General features: G+C 41.9%; 2 protein-coding genes across 2 annotated transcripts in view; one reads left to right on the top strand and one right to left on the bottom strand.

Annotated features, from left to right (window-relative positions):
• Chrna3 (cholinergic receptor nicotinic alpha 3 subunit) overlaps window positions 1–2283 on the top strand; it is a 13148-nt gene extending 10865 nt beyond the window's left edge. Inside the window, exon 6 of the mRNA XM_021207790.2 lies at window positions 2138–2283. Coding sequence (XP_021063449.1) covers window positions 2138–2266 — 129 coding nt within the window. The 3' untranslated portion in view covers window positions 2267–2283. The remainder of the gene's footprint in view (window positions 1–2137) is intronic.
• A 6640-nt stretch (window positions 2284–8923) lies between these two features.
• On the bottom strand, window positions 8924–18244 carry Chrna5 (cholinergic receptor nicotinic alpha 5 subunit). Its single transcript, XM_029543407.1, has 5 exons — window positions 18081–18244; window positions 15734–15778; window positions 13727–13836; window positions 11115–11943; window positions 8924–9334 (listed from the first exon to the last, which is right to left on the bottom strand). The coding sequence occupies exons 2-5, from the start codon at window positions 15758–15760 to the stop codon at window positions 9173–9175; spliced, it is 1128 nt and encodes a 375-aa protein (XP_029399267.1). The 5' UTR covers window positions 15761–15778; window positions 18081–18244; the 3' UTR covers window positions 8924–9172.
• Window positions 18245–18921: the final 677 nt, after the last annotated feature.

Raw genomic sequence — 18921 nt, 5'->3', positions numbered from 1 at the left:
GAGAGAGAGAGAGAGAGAGAGAGAGAGAGAGAGAGAGAGAGAGAATTCGCCTCGAGTCAGAAGCTGTGTTCAGATCAGTTAGATGCCCTTGAATATATTAGTTACCTCACTTGTAGTCCAAGCTGGCCTTGAACTCACAACTATACTGTCTCAGCTTCCTCTGTAGTGGGATTCCAACACTGGGTCATTGTATCTTGTCTCAGATTTATACAGGGATAAGGGCCATGTCTTAAATCAACATTGATATTAAAAGTATTGACCATCAAGGGGTCTGCTGAAGCAGCCCCGAGACCGCGCTGTCTTTATCCCCGGTTTTCAGATGAGGACATTGAGACCAAGGGAGATGAAATTTGCTCAGACTAGAAAGGAGCAGAGCTTGATTGAAAGTAAAATTTGGCCGGGCGTGGTGGCGCACGCCTTTAGTCCCAGCACTCGGGAGGCAGAGGCAGGCGGATTTCTGAGTTCGAGGCCAGCCTGGTCTAAAGAGTGAGTTCCAGGACAGCCAGGGATACACAGAGAAACCCTGACTCAGAAAAACAAAAAAAAAAGGAAAGTTTGTCACCTTTTCCTACAGGCTGTCTCCTACAGCCTCGGGGGTGTTCTTATTTGTCCTATAGAGGGATACATAAGACTCAGGTTGTGGACCTGAAGTACAGGTACGAGTCTCACAAATTCAGAGAGAGTCACTTAAATCAAACAGGGCATTAGGATTCTAACTTTACCACAACTGTGACTTCACGGTGTCACCGAAAGGACACATTTACTCAAGCTTATAATGGTGAAATAGAAACCACATCTCCCAGGCCATTTCAGTGTGCTTAATTGAATTACAGAATTACACGCTGCTTCTTCATTATGTGATCATTGCTTCAGATCAGTTGACTCCTGGGCTCTCTCTCGGTGCAATTGTGGTTTCTTTGCTTTCTGAATTGTCTGGGAGTTTAATTACCATAGATTCTCCTTCCTGTTTCAAGCCTAAATTGAAGCTCATTATATACAATTATTCTTGCTCTTTCTTCCATCTTTGGCTGTACCATCAGCCATTATGTCTGCTGTTCAGCCTGTTTGGCTGTACAACTGAGGATGTCATTTGGTAAGGTGGGCAGTTTAAAGGGAAGTAGGGACAAAGAAAAATGTCAGGCTTGCCCGATGGGCTTATTTCACATTTGGAACAGATGTTACACGGAAATTAGAATCTAAAACAAGTATTAGTACTTTGAAACAATGTTAAATGATGTTGGATTAAAGTCATCATTCTAACAAAGGCTCCAGATCCTCCTGTAGAGGTATATTAGCTTTAATAACTGGAATTCAATTTAGAGAAAAATAGATTTTACACACACACACACACACACACACACACACACACACACACACACACACATTTCTGAGTGGTAGTACATACTTGTAATCACAGCTCTCAGGAGGCTGCGACAGGGTGATGAACAATTTGAGCCCTACCTAAACCGTGTAGACATGAAGACCAGACCTTGCCTTGAAAGAGAAATGTATTCTCATTAGAAACAGAGCTAAAATAGCATGTATTTTTCTTCTGTATCTCCGCTACATGAAACTTGAGGTTAGTAGATATATTAGTGCTTTTCTTATTGCTGTGACCACATGCCTGATAAGAAGCAACTTAAGGGAGGGTTTATTTGGACTTACTGCTCCAGGGAGAATAGTCCATCATGCAGTCACAGTGGCAGGAGCGTGAGGCAGCTGGTCACACTGCATCTACAGCCATGAAGCAGAGAGATGAAGGCTGCCATTCAATTTACTCTCCCATTTGTACTCTTCTAGGACTCTAGCACAGGAAAGGATGCCAACCATGGTTAGGGTAGATCTTTCCACCTTCATCAGTCTAATCTAGATAGTCCCTCATGGTCACCTCCAGAGGCAAACCTAATTAGATAATCTCACCTGAGTATGCCCAGTGGCTTGTCTCCTAGGTGATTGTAGATCCTGTCAAGATGACAATCAGTATTAACCATCACCATAGATTTCCTCAGATCATATCAATGAGTAGAAAATATTTCTTATATATTAAATAAAATGGCTTCTTTACCTTAAAAGACTTAATACTAAAAACTGACCCTTCTCCTTCATGTTCCATTTTCTCTTATGCTTTGTTTTCCAGATTCAAGATGATTGGAAGTATGTTGCCATGGTGATTGATCGCATTTTTCTCTGGGTTTTCATCCTGGTGTGCATTTTAGGAACTGCAGGATTATTTCTGCAGCCCTTGATGGCCAGAGATGACACATAAACTGTGACCTGTTCGCCAAGGCTTCCCTGTGCTGATGCAAGGACACTTTCTCAATAGCACCACACTTTATCCAATCACTGGCTTGGAGTTTGCTATTTCAAAGGTTTTTTCAACTCATCTTGATTTTTTTTTTTTGTAAAAAAGAAATGTGGGAGAAAAATGTCTAGTTATTTATTAAGGATAAATGAACATTTCACTACCCCCATGATTGAAAACTAGATAGAAAATTTTTCTGTTCATAAATATTAAATCCATTAGCTCAGGATCTCTATAGAACTCATTTGTTCAGCCCATAAACTACTTGACGTTGTAGAGTATTCCTGAAGCACCCCATCACTTCCATTCTTTACTATTTTTCCAAAGGCCACGCTTCCACTTCAGTTTTGTTGTTGCTAAACCTCACATATCATACCCTGAGACGTGACACCTGGTCTCACACTCATTGTTAGTAAACTACCATAGTCTGTTAAAGTTGCTAATTTAGAAAAACATCCCATAGAGCCCTGCAAGACTTTAATCCCAGCACTCAAAAGGTAGAGTCAGAGGCAGGTTGGATCTCTATGAATTCCAGGCCAGCCTGGTTTAGTTAGTGAGCTCCAGCCCAACCATAGCTGCATAGTGAAACACTGTCTCAAAACAACAAAACCACAAAAACTGGACAGCTAAACACAGTTATTTCTCATAGTTTAGGAACTTGAGAAGTCTAGGATCAAGGGGCCAGCAAGACTGTCTGGGGAGGAGTCTTCTTCATAAAGCATACCTTCTAGTGTGTCTCCACTTGACTGAAAGGGCTAGTGTTTCTGGAATCTTAATTCCCTTTGTCAAGGCATGCCCTCATGACCTAATAACTTCCCAAACAGTATTGCATAGTAGGTTCACACATGCGCTGCAGGGAGTCATCCAGACTCTAGGATGTCAGGGTAAGGCTTCACCTTTTTTTGTTGTTGTTTTGTTTTTCATGACAGGGTTTCTCTGTGTAGCCCTGGCTGTCCTGGAACTCACTCTGTAGACCAGGCTGGCCTCGAACTCAGAGATCCACCTGCCTCTGCCTCCTGAGTGCTGGGATTAAAGGCGTGTGCCACCACGCCTGGCCAAGGCTTCACTATTATAGCACTAGGGTTTGGGCTCCAGAATTGTACTGGGATAAGAGATGTGTGGACTTCGGCAGCCAATGGTTCCTGCCCACTAGGATGCCAATAACAGGCCTGTGTGCCTCGGTTGTCAGAGTACCCAGAATGTAGGACATTGTCAAAATTAGTTGTGCTTGAGAAGCTATTTGAACGAATTGAGTTTCCCACATTACATTTCCAAATCTAAACCACAACTCCTAGAGCTCATAGAGACCATTTTGAGTATTCTCACTAGTTTTTTCTTCTATGCAAAAATAAAACCTGACAATTGCAATTCACTGTGGCTCATATTTCAGTAAGTCAAAAGTAAATGTGTTCTATGAAATTTGTTGGCTTACAAATATCTCAACAGTGATTGAGATATAAGAGATGGGGGATATATATATAAACTAAGATAGCTAACAGCAATTTACATTAGTTTTTATTAGTGTTTCCTCATATTGTTTAGCACCTGAGATAATAAACTCTAAAGGAGGAAATGTATATTTGGGCTCATTGTTTCAGTCCACAGTCACTCATGTGGTCTATTCCTTTTGGGCTTGTGATGAGACAATACTTCATGGTAAGAAGCATATGGTTTATCAATGACATTCGCCTCAAAGCAGCCTGGAAGCAGAAAGAATGGGGAAGAAACTGGGCTCCTGTATTTCCAAGGACACACTCCCAATGACCAAGCTCCTTTCTTCCTAGAGGTTCCACACCTCTGAGTAGCACCAACAGGCTGGTGACCAAACCTTTGATACACTGGCCTTTGGCACTTACTCAGAATGTGGCCTGGTTTCCAAAGACTTATGTCCATTTCATAATTTGTTTTTGCCAGACTTCCCAACGTCTTAACTGCTTCAGAATTGTTCCATAGTCCATGTCAAACGCAGCAGAGAAGCTGTAAAAAGATTATAAATGCATTGACACTACGTAAACATTTCTATTCCACAAAGGAGCACAGATGTGTAGAAAGGATCAGATCAAAGCAAGAGCAAAACCAAGCAGGGCCGACATCTGGCCTCTGGCGCACACAGTGGCATGGCAGTGTGTGAAATCCCAAGGGCACAGGCAGTCCTGCTCCTACGGACTTAGACTGCAGCCCCTGTGCCTGTACTCTAGGGCTGGCTGAACTCACCTCATAAAGCTCTCCTCAGCAGGCACTCCACAGTTTGTTACCCCTTGCTTTCTGGGGTCTCCATTGTAGATTCAGCTTCACACTCTTGTTTCCAACATATTGCCAGTTTGAGAGCTGATAACCTCTGAAATCTTTGTGGAAACCTCCAGGACTCCACAACCCCTGCACTTTGCACGTCTATATAATCGGCATCACATGGATGATGCTCAGGTTTGTACAAGCTATACAGGGCCTACCTGAGCATCTGCAGATGAGGAAGGAGTTTCAAGGCAACAGTTTCTAAATTGCCCTATGGAAGGAGGCTGACCTGGGTCTATTTAGGAAAAACTGTCTGAATCCATTGAGCTTACAACAGACGCGAGTCTGAATAATTCTTGAGGCGCCTTCACAGTATGTTATTATCCTGGTGCCAAGCACTTGACTTCCCTTTTAAAATATATTTTTACTCATTGAGAATTTCATGCATGTTTTGGTCACACTCATCCCCTCCTCTTACACTCTCTCTCTTCTTGACTCATTCAACTTTGTGTCCTTTAAAAGTGATAATTAAAAAATACACTTATCAAGACCAATTTGTGTTGCCCAAGCATTCTTGGGTATATGGCCTCCCACTGGAATGTGGTCAGCTTACCCGGGGCTACTCTCTTAGAGAAACATAACTCTTTCTCCAGTGTCCAGCAACTGCCAGCAGTAGCTCAGCTAGGAGCAGGACTTCACACCCTGCTTTGCTCTTTGTGATGAGATTTTATCTAATTGTATCAGATATCTTGGCCTTGCACAGGTCTTATTCATGTTATCACAACCACTATGAGCTCATAGGTGTAGCTGCCCTTCAGAAAACACATTCCTTGTAGTCATCCAACATCTCTGGGTCTTACACTCTTTACTGTCTTCTGAAGTGGTCTCTGAGCCTTGAGAAGAAAGGGTGTGGTATACTGTGTCTCATTTAGGTCTGAGGATTCTACAGTTGCTTATGCTCTACACTGTGGCCAAGTGGCTGAAAGATGCATTTATATAAGCGTAAAACAATCAGTCACTAGGTGTCAGTTTAACAGTATGTCCATTTAGCAGAATAGTAGTAATATGTTCTCCCCCCAAAAGCCCATTACCTGTCTAGTCATAGGTTCTTGGCCATTGGATGGTACCAGGTATGGGCTTTGTCTTCTGAAGGATTTAGACTCAATCAGAAAGTGGTTGGGCACTCTTGTGATGTTCACATGCTATTGTGCCAGAGGGTGAATCTTGCCAGGCAGTCGTTAGTATAGTTCCTAAGGTTCACAGTCAGTTGCTGATTGCTTTTGTCCTCTGGATGCATTCATAGCACCTTCCACACTATGAAAGCAGTCCAGTCGGGATGAACTTTCCAAGTCAGTACCAGCTTCATTTTTTCATGTTCCATGACTTAAGTATGTGCTACTTCAGAAATAGGGTCTTACCCTCAAGTTCTGGCGGGTGGCCAGAACATTGGTAATAGCATGTCTGGTCTGGTCTTTAATACTCATACAAGTAAGTGCTTACACATCCTAGGCTTTCTCTATCCCATTTCTTCAAACCTTTCCAGATTCAAGGCTTCAGAGCTACACCATTATTTATTATCACAATAACTACCCTTTTGTGTGGCTGTTTCCTCCAGGTTGAAATATTCCCTTCTAGGAGGAAGAGGGAGGCTCACTAGATTCATAAAACTCACAGCACTTACCAGACTCCCAAGATTTATTCCTGAATTTATAAATGAGGAGGAGGAAAGCAAGGAAGCAAAGAAACCACGAGAAGAACGCCTTGGACAGTATGAGTACAAGAAAGCTAAAAAGCCTGCAGTTGTTGCGAAGCCTTCCATCTTACTAGACGTGACGCCTTGGGATGATGAGACGGACATGACAAAACTAGAGGAGTGTGTCTGAAGCATCCAAGCAGGTGGCCTGGTGTGGGGTTCCTCTAAATTGGTTCCAGTGGGATATGGCATTAAAAAGCTTCAAATACAGTGTGCAGTTGAAGATGATAAGGTTGGAACGGATATGCTGGAAGAGCAGATTACTGCTTTTGAGGACTACATACAGTCCATGGATGTGGCTGCTTTTAACAAGATTCAAATCATTCAGTCAGTGCACTTAAATAAAAGCTTGAAAGAAAAAAAAAAACAAAAAAATAATAGCAAACAACGGGAAAGAGGAAACTGCAAGGCTGTTATCTGCAGGTTGTAAAAGTTGTTCCCCAGCTAGGGTGGGCTTTCTATGGTTTCTTCCATGACACTGGGAAAAACCCCTCCCCCCATGTTCCTATAAGTAGCCACAGTAAACTCATTGGTTTCCAAGCTGTACTTGGGCAGAATTGTCTCTTTGTTCTATTCCTATCTTTTTAAAGTCTAGAATGACTAGAAGTAGACTCCACAGCAAAAGTCACACCAGAGATTCCACCTCAGGGTACTAATATTCTATTAGCTTCCTGTTGCCATGGGAAAAAACGTTTGAGATAATCAAGAGAAAGCCTTGAGGTTGCTCCTGCTTGCAGAGGCCTTAGTTCATGAATGGCTGGCTCTTGCTTTGAGGTCAGTGTCAAGACAGTATATAACACTGGGAAACACAGAGCAGAGCCAAGTCGTCTATCTCGTGGTGTCTGGGAAGCAAAAGGAAGAGCTGGAGTCTCAATATCCTCCAGGGCACACTCCTAGAGACCTGACTTTCCTCTGCTAGAGCCTCTCCTCCTGAAGATCCCACCACCTCCTAAAACACCATGGCCAAGCTTTCAACAATGAGCCTTTGAGGGATATTTACTAAACTACAGTACAGACTTCCACCCACTCTAACAGTTGTAAACACAACAATCACAATAAAATAAAACTTGACAGGGTCCATCCTGCCTTCCAAAGAATGCTGACTTGAATTTAAGTTGTTAATAATATATTATTAATAACTGAAGATGCTGCTAACTTTACAACTAAGAGTTGTGAATCAAACACGAGCTTTTGGGTTATAGCTGAGTTGGGGCACTAGGGATGAAGTTTAACTACTTTACCCATGTTACATTATACAGTACTGACTGATATCATACCTAGTAATAGACTAGCTAGACTAAATCTAAAGCATTTTGCTCTAAGATTTGACAATTATAATTGGGGTAAAAGATGATTGAGACATTATAAGATGTGACAGTGTGCTTACATCAACTCAGAAGGGCAATTTTTGTTTGGCTTTTGAGACAGGATGACCTACAACTCACAGCAATTCCCCTGCCTCTGCTTCCTGAAAGTAGAAATGACAGGTATGAGACACCGTATCCAGCCCAGAATGTTTTTTTCCATAGAACTATCAAGACAGAGACATAGCATCCCGTTTTGAGATGGGAACCTGTGCAATTGCAGTATTATTCTGAAGTCAGAGATAAATAATGTACATAAGTAGCTCTCCTAACCAAAGAATATGGACAAGGTGACTGAAGTCATTACAAAGAATATGCCACTGCAGAATTATAAAGTCATTACAAAGAGTATGTCTGCAGGAGTTGCCTGTTGTATGTTTTCAGTGGAAGCTAAGCTGCAAAATTACTTAGCACAAAAGCCATTCCATATCGCCATATGAAGAATAAAGTAGACTTAAGGAGTTTCTAGTTACCATTTTTCCTATTAAAATTGTCAGTAAAGAATAGCATCAAATCAAGTGTGGTTTGAACAGGAATGGTTCTCATAGACTCATAGACCGAATGCTTGATCACCAGGGAGTGGCACTAGGAGGAGGTGTGGGCTTGTTGGAGAAAGTGTATCACCGAAGGTGGGCTTTGAGGTTTCAGAAGATCAAGTCAGGTCCAGTGGGTCACTCTCTCTTCTTGCTGCCAGCCAATCTGGATGTAGAAAACTCTTGACTTCAACATCATGTCTGCCTATACGCTGCCATGCTTCTGCCATGACAATAATGGACTAAACCTCAGAACCTGTAAGCCAGCACCAATTAAATGTTTTCCTTTATAAGAGTTGTGCCGGGTGGTGGTGGCGCACGCCTTTAATCGCAGCACTTGGGAGGCAGAGGCAGGCAGATTTCTGAGTTCGAGGCCAGCCTGGTCTACAGAGTGAGTTCCAGGACAGCCAGGGATACACAGAGAAACACTGTCTGGAAAAAAAAACAAAAAAAGAAAAAAAGAGTTGCTGTTCATGGTGTCTCTTCACAGCAATAGTTATTATTAAACCAAGTAATCGGCTTATCTCCTATAAAAGTATGATGTGTTTTATATCCATGAATACGGAGCAGGGCAAAATGGAGTGCACCCATAGTCCCAGCTACTCAGGAGGTTTAGGGCCAGCCTGGACAATTTAACAAGACCCATTCTGAAAATTCAAAACCACACAAATATATGCTTTTACTAAATTTGGGGAAAAGCTTTTAACAGTCTTCAAATATAGCTGCGTTTTCCAGCACTCCAAAGATGCCCTTCATTACTGGTTGCAAGTTAGTAGGATCTGCCAGGATGCAATGGCAGGCCTTCACTGGTGCAGGCGGACAACGTTGCTACTCAAGGCTATTACTGCAGTTCTAATGGACAACAGTAGCCAATGTCAGAAACTGCTAATCTGTTACAGCCTATATCAAATTGTAAATATTTTCATGATGGCATATCTGTCCTAAGAGCTGCTTGACTGCTCACTAAATCCAGTGTGATTTCTTGGTTTCACTTAATTGTGTTTCCAATGTGAACTGGGACTATTATACTGGCCCATTTATAAATAACAGGAACAAAAAGCCCTAGAGTCCCAATGATTGAAACCAGAAGAAACGTCCATAGGAACATCCGATCAAGAACTTGGGCTATGAATTTCCAATCTTCAACAACCTGTTAAAAAAATATATATATATAAAGCTGTATTTTAGTATGAAAAACAGAGATAATCAATCATTTGCTGTCTCCTAGGCCCAGATCTCTAAGACAGATTAGTATAATTTATTAAATTCCATTCTAAATTTAAATTTGGAATTTATATTCATTAAAGTCTTACCTTTTAAGATTCAATCAATAACGTAAGCCCTACAATAATTCAATTATACTGCCATAGAATAGTACAGTCAACAAGTACTAGTGTGTTAAAAGTAAACTGGCCACAGTGGTAGGAGCATGTAGTACCAGCTACTTGGAAGACTGAGGCATGAGGATCAGAAGTTGAAGGCCAGCACCTTGGAACAATAACAAAAAGTTAGTTCACAGCCATAACCTGCACGTGGCAGTATTTGCTGAAATCCCAGCATTCAGGAGGCTGAAGTGAAAGGATTGACAGTTCAAGGCTAACCTGAGCTACACAGTGAAGCTTTCTTTAAAAAAGGGGACAGTAGGGGCTTTGGCATAGTGGAACATGCCTTTAATCCCAAAAGGGGAATTTCTGTAAGTCTGAAGCCAGCCTGGTCTACACATCAAGTTCCAGGCTAGCCAGGAATACAAAGTGACTGTCTCAACAAAAAAAAAGGAAGAAGGAAGGAAGGAAGGAAGGAAAGAAGGAAGGAAGGAGGGAGGGAAAAAGGAAGGAAGGGAGAAGGGAGGGAGGAAGGCGGCAAGGGAGGGAAAGACAGAGATGTGAAATATTAATAAAAACTTAGAATTTACATATCTTAATGGGACCATTAAATGTAAATTCAGATATGAAAATATTAATAGTCAAAACTTTAAAGATAGAATATAAATATAAAAGAAATTTATTTATAATAGAAATAAAAATTGACAATTGAAAACTTGTATTAAAAAACAGTTCTACACTATAAATTGGTAAAACCAATTTTTAGTCCAATTTTTGCATTTCAACTATCAATTATCATTAGCAAACCAATCAAACTTTTTTTTTTTTTTTTTTTTTTTTGGTTTTTTTCGAGACAGGGTTTCTCTGTATAGCCCTGGCTGTCCTGGAACTCATTTTGTAGACCAGGCTGGCCTGGAACTCAGAAATCCACCTGCCTCTGACTCCCGAGTGCTGGGATTAAAGGCGTGCACCACCACGCCCAGCTCAAACTTATTTTTATGTAAGGCTTTAAGCAAATTTTGTCTTAAGCAAATTAGGAACTATTACTGCTTAATATGAAAACTTTGAAGTATAAAATAACACTTGAAAACCCCTTACTCCTTTTCTTTATTTTTATGGTTATTTATTTCACTTTGCTTTTATGGGACATCGTCTCCCTATGTAGACAGCCCATGCTAACCTTGAACTTTCTAAAGTACATAAAGATAGACTCTAACTTTCAATCCTCCTGCCTCAGTCCCTGAATGGCAGAATTATAGCCATGTATCTTGCTCTTTTCAATTTTACTAATATTCTTTTGTAAACAAGCTACAAAAAGATGTCTTTATGCAAAGTATCTTGGTTGTACTTTTAAGGTCTACATTAGACTCAGTCTTCAAAAAAGGTAATTTTTGATAACTATAATGTAAAAATTCAGAAACAAAGTTATGGAAGATAAATCTAAATCAGTAAATTATTCCAGAGCCAAAGAACTATGTCAATATTACCATCCCTTCAAATGCATACTGCTAAACTTTCTCCAGGGTCATTCAAGACGCTCTGGGGAAATGGAGGGTGAGATTCGTGTGGATACCCTACTGTGCGGGGGTGTTTATACTCGCCACAGACCTCGCGGACATCGTTCTCTTTCACGACGTGCCTCGTGATGTAGCGAATGCAATCGAGCGCGGACTCCAAAGTATTCCGAGATTTAGGTCCACCACCTTTCTCGGCTTCTTCTCTCTGAGTGAAGTACCTATCGGCATGACTTCTCATGCAGAGCAGTTTGGGAAGCTTGTGGAGAAATATCTTACGAACCCACGGCGCCATAGCATTGTGTGTGGAAGAAGAGCGGTGGTGGATGTTGATGGCAAAGACAGTCACCATAATGGATAGGGTCACGAAGATCATGGTGAACACCAAGTACTCCCCGATCAGAGGTATGACTTTGGAAGATGACGGTATAATCTCCTCAATCACCAGAAGGAAGACAGTCAGAGAGACCAGCACCGAGGTGCACAGGCTAATCTTTTCACCTTCGTTTGAAGGGAGATAGAAGACAACCACGGTAAGAAACGAGAGCCCGATGCAGGGTATGATAAGAAACAGGGTGTAGAAGAGAGGCAGCCGCTTGATCACGAAGGAGTAGGTGATGTAGGGGTACCAGCAGCAGCTGTCCGTCCGGTTCCCCTTGCTCCCCATTGCGCTCACGATTTCCCATTCTCCATTGTCAAAAAAGTCTGTTCTGTCGACATCTTGGTCCTCTAGTATTATATCGACCTGGGATCCATCATACGTCCATGAGCCGAATTTCATGGAGCAATTTTGGAGATCAAATGGGAAAAAGGTCACATCTATAGTGCAAGAGCTTTTGTAGTTTGCTGGCTGCGTCCACGTGACAGTGCCATTGTACCTGACAACTGTTTTCGTACTGGCCCCTTCGAAACGTCCGTCTGCACTAGAAGAAACACAATAGTAGTGCCAAAGTCAAACAACCCAATGACACATTTGATTAAGCCTAATTTAAAAGGAACCTGTGGGTAATAGTGTGAAATGAGTTTGAAATTACTGTCTGCCCAAATGCCTGCTCCACCCATGGGGACACGCTTCGTGGACATCTTTCTATCATGTAAGAATTCTGCTGGGAGTGAGCCTATTCTTCCCTTTGTATTGTGAGACAGACAAATCCATGTTTCTCAAAATGTTGAGATTTTAGTCATTGAAAAGATGCCACTTTACATACAAATAGGATCGGGCTATTTATATACTGGGAATGGCAGAAAGGCAGAGCCTGAATCCTCATTCCTAGACTTTCTCCTCCACCAAAATAATAGACGATTTCTACCCTAAGAGGAAGGAGTATCGGCACCGTGCAGGGCACACCTGGATGCTCCCGTGCAGCGCAGGCGCAGCTGCAGACAGAAGCACCTGATTCTGTCACAGTCTTGCTCTGCAGCTTCAAGTCCTGTGGGCTTTTCACAGTGCTGTGCAACCTCTCTATGCTGAGTCATAGCAATGTTTTCATACGGAGAGCAGCTGAGGCTCATGGTGCTGCGCCATGCTACCTTGCAAGCTTTGTTCATCCTTTCATGCTAATATGGAAGCAAAAGGTTTCAAAAGATTGCTTTTGCACAGCATCTGATCTGTCTGCAAGCCAAAGCTTTTGTGCAAACAGGACAAGGCGCTTTCGGTTACTGAGAGAGAGAGAGAGAATGTGCCGGAAGCTGCCTCGTGTTACCTTCTCCATCCTTCCATATCGGGGAACACAGGAGTAAAAGGCTTCAAAAGATCATTTTTTGCATAATGTTTGCTCTAAAAGCCTTTTGCAAATAAGACAGGGTGCTTTAGGATACATGCAAACTCTCACATTTACTCTGAGATGGCCCTGGGAGAAGAGGGGAGGAGAAATACAGCTGGTAACTGACGTTATCATCAAAAATGAACCCCAAACTCCTCACCACGGGAAAAATGGATTGTGCCATCATGACAATGTATTTACGTAATATTAGAAAACAGGGGTGACCATAAACTGTAACCTCAACTAAAAAAACAAATTCCCTGAAACCTGGAAGTCTGACTTGAATAAGGGGTAAGTGGAGATGACAGTGTCTTTGGGTGAAACCTTACTGTACTGCATGAGAGCTTTGTGATCATAGACAAGTGTAACTACCTCAGGCAAAGTACGATGGGTGGAGCCCAGCATGTAAGCTCGCAGTGAGCACACTCCCAAGCACTTGAGTTTACTGCATGTGTAAATGAACCACAACCATTATCTCTATCCCCACTTCTCTTTATTCCACGTTGGCCACGTCCTTTATCTTATTTCAGAAATCAGATAACTCTTTTATGATTAAAAAAAAAAAACCAACACACCAAAAAAGGCAAAGGATCCACAGTATGCACGCAACAAAGAGACACAAAGTCGATCCATTCGATTTCATAGCTAAACACTTTGCAGACAAGAGGGGAAAAATTACTAGTGCCTAGTAGCAATACAAGTTTTCTTTTTTTTTTTTAAGATTTATTTATTTATTATATGTAAGTACACTGTAGCTGTCTTCAGACACCTCAGAAGAGGGCATCAGATCTTGTTAGGGATGGTTATGAACCACCATGTGGTTGCTGGGATTTGAACTCAGAACCTTCGGAAGAGCAGTTGGTGCTCTTAACCGCTGAGCCATCTCTCCAGCCCCATAAGTTTTCTTTTGGAAATGGGAAATAATACTTAGAATATGACTTACTTATCAAACAAAACGATGTCTGGGATCCACAGAGAGTCTGAAGGAACACGAATAATTTTTATTCCACCATAGTCAGCAGGATTCCATCTTAATTTTACATCTATCCATTCCTTTAAAATGAGAAAGTCACCTCCATTTCAATCAAGCAATAATAAAATAAGTTTAAAATACACTTTTTGTCATACCCAGGAACTTTAGGCATGAATCATTTGTACTCTAATTCAGTAAACCTCAACTAATAATAAGCCATCCCTCTGAGCAATGTCTCTCGCTGTGGTCCTCCTGATGGGGCACAGGTGAGTACCCATGCTGATACATCCAAGCGTCTCTGCTTGGCCCCTCTTCTCCTACCAACTGACTGTACTCAAAACCTGAAGCCATGGACCAGTCCCTAAAGTCCAGGTTCAGGGAAAACGTTCTCCTTCCCAGCTATACTGTGCCCTGATTTGGTGGAATGAGAGTTGGATTTATCATACATCCCATACACTTAAGTATTTTGCTCAGTGCCCAGGCAGTAACAATTCTGTGACTGTATCAAGCTAAGAAATGAACTGGAGATGTAGCTCATCTGTAGACCTACCTGGCATCCTTCAGGCCCTGGGTTCAATCCCCAGTGCAGCAAACAGACAAACAAACAACATCAACCTGTCTTTTGTAAGTCTGGAATTAGGGAACTGGTGGTGGGTATAAATAATCAGAGACAGCAAAAGCATAAACAATGGGAGACACTCAACAGCAGCCAGAGACACAAGAATGGTGGCCCAGAATTTAAAAGCCCTTCATGTAAAAGGCATTCTGTCCATAAAAATAATTCATTACAAAGGGGGTCACTAGGGAATGGGAAGGGTGCTGGAGGGGGAGGGGGAGTACAGGGTGGACACAGTCAATGCATGAGGACTGCATGCATGAAAATATCACAGTGAATCCCAGTAACATGCACAGTTAGCATGTTAATAATGATAATAAAATAACTAGTTGCATCCTTATCCTGTCCTGTTGCAATCAAATTAAAAGCCAAAATTCTGGGGCCAGGCAGATGGCTCAGGACGAAGAGCACTCACTGCTCTTGGAGAACAGCAGGTCCAGTTCCCAGCACCCACATGGCAGCTTACAACCCTCTGTAATGCCAGTCCCAGGGGATGTAATGTCTTCTTCTGGCCTCCTTGGACATTTTGTGTATGTGTGTGTGTATGCAGACTAAATAACTCATACATAAACAGAAATAAATATTTTTTAAAAATAACAACAAATAAAAGTAAAACTCCAAATCCTTGTGGTGTCCTATAAACTAATACTCTAATGGCTTTTAATATTTTAGTGGCTTCTCGTTGCTCCTCTGACCCCATCACCACACCCCTCCCCATGGCTCACACACCTCTAGCCATACTGGTTCCCTTGCTAGATGCAATCCCACCTCTTGGCCTTTTACTTACTGGCCCCTCTACCCAGAACAGTCTTGTCCCCTAGGTGCCCATAAGGCTTGTGTCATCTCCCCTGAGACTTTGTACAAACTTTGCCTTTTCAGTCATTTTTTACGGCTTGGTTGGGTGTTTCTTTTTGCTTACAAGTATAGTAGCCAACACTCTCCATCCTCTTTGCCACGTGACCCTCTCTCAGCCTGTCTGTCTCTAAGGCACTATGGCTCACTCTGTTTCCACTAGGATGAAGTTCCTGGGGAACAGTGAGTTCTGTCTGCTCCATTACTGCCGTTTCTCCAGTGCTTAACACATATCAGAACCACAAAAAATGTCAACTAAAGCAGACACAGTGGTGATCCCAGAACTTGGGAGGATGAAGACAGAAGACTGAAGCTGCATAACGAGACTCTGGTTCAAAACATGCACATATACATACATACATGCACAATGAGTACAATGGCTCCATCTATTCTCAGCTCTCTCAACCTGACAATCCACAGGGCACACACTCAAGCTCCTCCTTGCTGTAGCCTGTAATGAACAGTGTAGCCAGCTGCTTGCTCCATGCCTGTGTGATTGCTATACACACCTGCTTCAACCAGACGTTGGTTGTCATTAGCTGGTTTTTCTCATCCTATTAAAAAAAGAAGAAGAAGTAAGGTTGCTTATTTCTGTTACATAGCAATAATTCTTTAAAAGTGTGTACATTTGTGGCAGTTGCTGACAGTGATAGGCATCACTTGTAAGCCTGTCTACTTTTCTGAGTTCTGGCTAAAAAAAAAATGTAATTCATTTTTTCCTTTCTAGTTCTTCTTTGAGTATCAACCAAACCCCCACGTATGCTTCTCCTGACATTCTGGCCTTCTCTGTTTTTCTGAAGACCCTGCCTTCCCTCTCTAGCTGCTCACAGACCTTCACTGCTGACCCTAACTCAAAAGGTGTGGTTTTCTTCTCCATCTCCCTCCTCCCTGCACCTGTTGAGATTTACAGCTGCCCTGCCCTGCTTCTCTCCCTGCCTTCCCCACTCTCTCTTCCTTTCCTTTCTCTCCTCCCTCTCTCTCTTCCTCTCTTCCCTCTCCCCATCTCTCTCAAACTTTAATAATATGATCCTTAAGCTTAAAAAAATATATAATCGGTACATTTCAATACAAATGTTCCTCTCCACATACAATGAACATTCTGCTAATTCATCTGTTTTTCAAGAAAATAAGATTAATCTGCTATTGTTCCTCTAAACATTCTGTAGTTCAGGTAAACTACCTAAAGCACCCCACTAGCGGTTCTCTCTTTAGTTTTCAGGGCCTCAACTACTATATTTCCTCAAACTCAAGAGAGGCTCTAAGATATGAGTACAGCATCCCTTAGCTCTGAAAGGGTGGGAGAGTGTGTGCTACTGTACTCAGCCCGCCCTCCTTAAAGGAAGGAGAATCCAGGCATTCATGTACAAACATGGCATCATTATAAGAAGACCAGACAAGTTTATGCAAGTAAATTATATGAGGATTTGAGAGAAAAGCAGTCAGCAAAAGTGTATAAAAACACATCCCAGGGGCTGGAGAGTTGGCTCGGTGGTTAAGAGCATTTGTTGTTCTTGCAAAGGCCCTGTGTTCAATTCCCAGTCCCAGACAGAGGCTCACCACTCCCTTACACACCAGATATGCATGTGATGCACAGAAATGCATGCAGCCAAAGCACTCATACACACAAAATAAAATAAAGAAATAAGAATCCCAAGTTTGTAAAACAGGCACAAAGGAAAAACTGGCAAGAAATACAACAAACTGTATTTTTTAAAATACAGGGTCTCAGGACTGGCTCAAACTCTCTGTGAAGTAGAGGATAACCTGGAACTCCTGATTCTCCTGCTTTTACCTCCCAAGCTTGTAAGTATGAACCCGCTCCTACCTCAGCTATCAATTGTTAACATTAGTCACCAATGGATGGTAGAATACAAATCTGTTTATTTTATTTGTACATTTTTACACTTTAAAAACTCTCTAAAAATCATGTGTTTCTTCTATAATCATAACATAAAGACACACTAGTGTTGTTTTTAATATAAGTAAAAAATTGTTCACTATACTAAAAACAACTGTTGGCATTATCAGACCAATAAGAAATTAGTTTTTAAAGTGTGAGTTTCTTAGGATAAACACCGAGAAGCAGGTAATTCACCCCTAATGAACAATGCATAAAATCTCTCTGGAAACATTGTTTTATTTATGTGTATTAGTGCTCTGCCTGCACGTATGTATGTGCACCATATGCATGCCTGGTACCTATGGAGGTCAGAAGAGGGCACCAGATCCCCTAAAATGGGGGTTATCAGTGGTTGTGACCATTACGTAGGTGCTGGGAAGCAACTCTGGGTCTTCTGCAAGAGCAGCCTTAAGCTCTGAGCGCTCTCTCTACTCCCTGATGTTTGAAGTATGATTTATTTTTCTTCAGACAGGGTTTTTCTGTTTAGCCCTAGCTATCCTGGAACATGCTTTGTAGACCAGGCTGGCCTTGAACTCAGAGATCCACCTGCCTCTGACTCCCTAGTGCTGGGATTAAAGGCGTGAGCCACCACTGCCCATTGAAGTGTTATCTTGAAACAATATTAAGATAATCTATGATTCTATTATCAGACCTCCCAGCACAGGCTCACATACATTTAAGGGGAACTTCAACATAAAATGTTTTTATATGTTTAAATTTCATTAAGGATAGGCCTATTACTAGCAAATGAGATAAAACCATTTCTAAACTTCACAACAACATATAAACAGGGTATTCTTATGCCTGTGGCATACTAGCAATTGTTTCCTGAAGAGCCCTATGAGCAAAGGGCTATGTTTGGTCACCTTGGCAACCTCCAGTGGCTGACTCACACCTGGGAAAAAACTGATTTTTCCTAAGTGCAAAGTAGAGCATGTAACGGCATATATACTTACCACATCCACTAACTGAGATATTGCAAGGCCAAACTTGATTTTTATCTTGTCACTCAGGTGTTCCACAGGACGAACCCACCTTTCATAGTCTTCAAATAAATCCCTAAACAAACTGTCTTCATGTTTTGCAGCAGAGGATAGTTCAGGCAACCCTGCATAACAAGTTTGTAGGAATTAGTTTGCTGGCTGCTCTCCCCCAAATAACCATACTTTAAGAAACTCAACGTTATCAATAATCCAGTTAAAATTTAAGTTGTTACTGTTTTTGTTTGTTTGTTTGAAACAGGATATCAAACAAATTTGTTTGTTTGAAATAGCTGGCCTTCAATTCCCTATGTAACCAAGTACAGCCTTCAACTCCTGATCCTCCGGACGCCGCCTCCAAAGTACTGGGATTATATGCATCCACCGCTGCATCCATCCAGCTAATTTTTAAGATTTCTTTTTATTTTAAATTGTGTGTGTGTGTGTGTGTGCGTGTGTGTGTGTGTGTGTGAGAGAGAGAGAGAGAGAGAGAGAGAGAGAGTGAGTCCAGGGTGTATGTGTGCACTCCATGAATACAGTGCCTACAGCGGTCAGAGGTGTCAGATTTCTCCCGGAGCTGGAGTTGCAGTCGGTTGTAGGCTGCTTGATGTGGATGCTGGACTCAAACTCAGGTCCTCTGCAAGAACAGTATGTGCTCTCAACAGATGAGCCATCTCTCCAGTGACTTTTAAAATGAAATACTAATACAAACACTATGGTTAAGTCAGAGACACTCGGGTTTGCCACAGACTGGCCTCAGTGGGCCCCCCCTCAATCCTCAGGAGAAATCAGGGTCCCAGTACAGGTAGGCAGGAGT

The sequence above is a fragment of the Mus pahari genome, chromosome 10, assembly GCF_900095145.1.
Source record: "Mus pahari chromosome 10, PAHARI_EIJ_v1.1, whole genome shotgun sequence".
Taxonomy (NCBI): domain Eukaryota; kingdom Metazoa; phylum Chordata; class Mammalia; order Rodentia; family Muridae; genus Mus; species Mus pahari.
This window is presented reverse-complemented; position numbering and strand designations above follow the sequence as displayed.

Excerpts from the sequence above, each read along its gene's own strand:
- Chrna5 (XM_029543407.1), bottom strand. The coding sequence starts at position 15,760 with ATGACAACCAACGTCTGGTTGAAGCAG. Across the intron at positions 11,944-13,726 it reads GACATCGTTTTGTTTGATAA|TGCAGACGGACGTTTCGAAG; the intron begins GTAAGTCATATT and ends TGTTTCTTCTAG. Across the intron at positions 9,335-11,114 it reads AAGAGAACGATGTCCGCGAG|GTTGTTGAAGATTGGAAATT; the intron begins GTCTGTGGCGAG and ends TTTTTTTAACAG.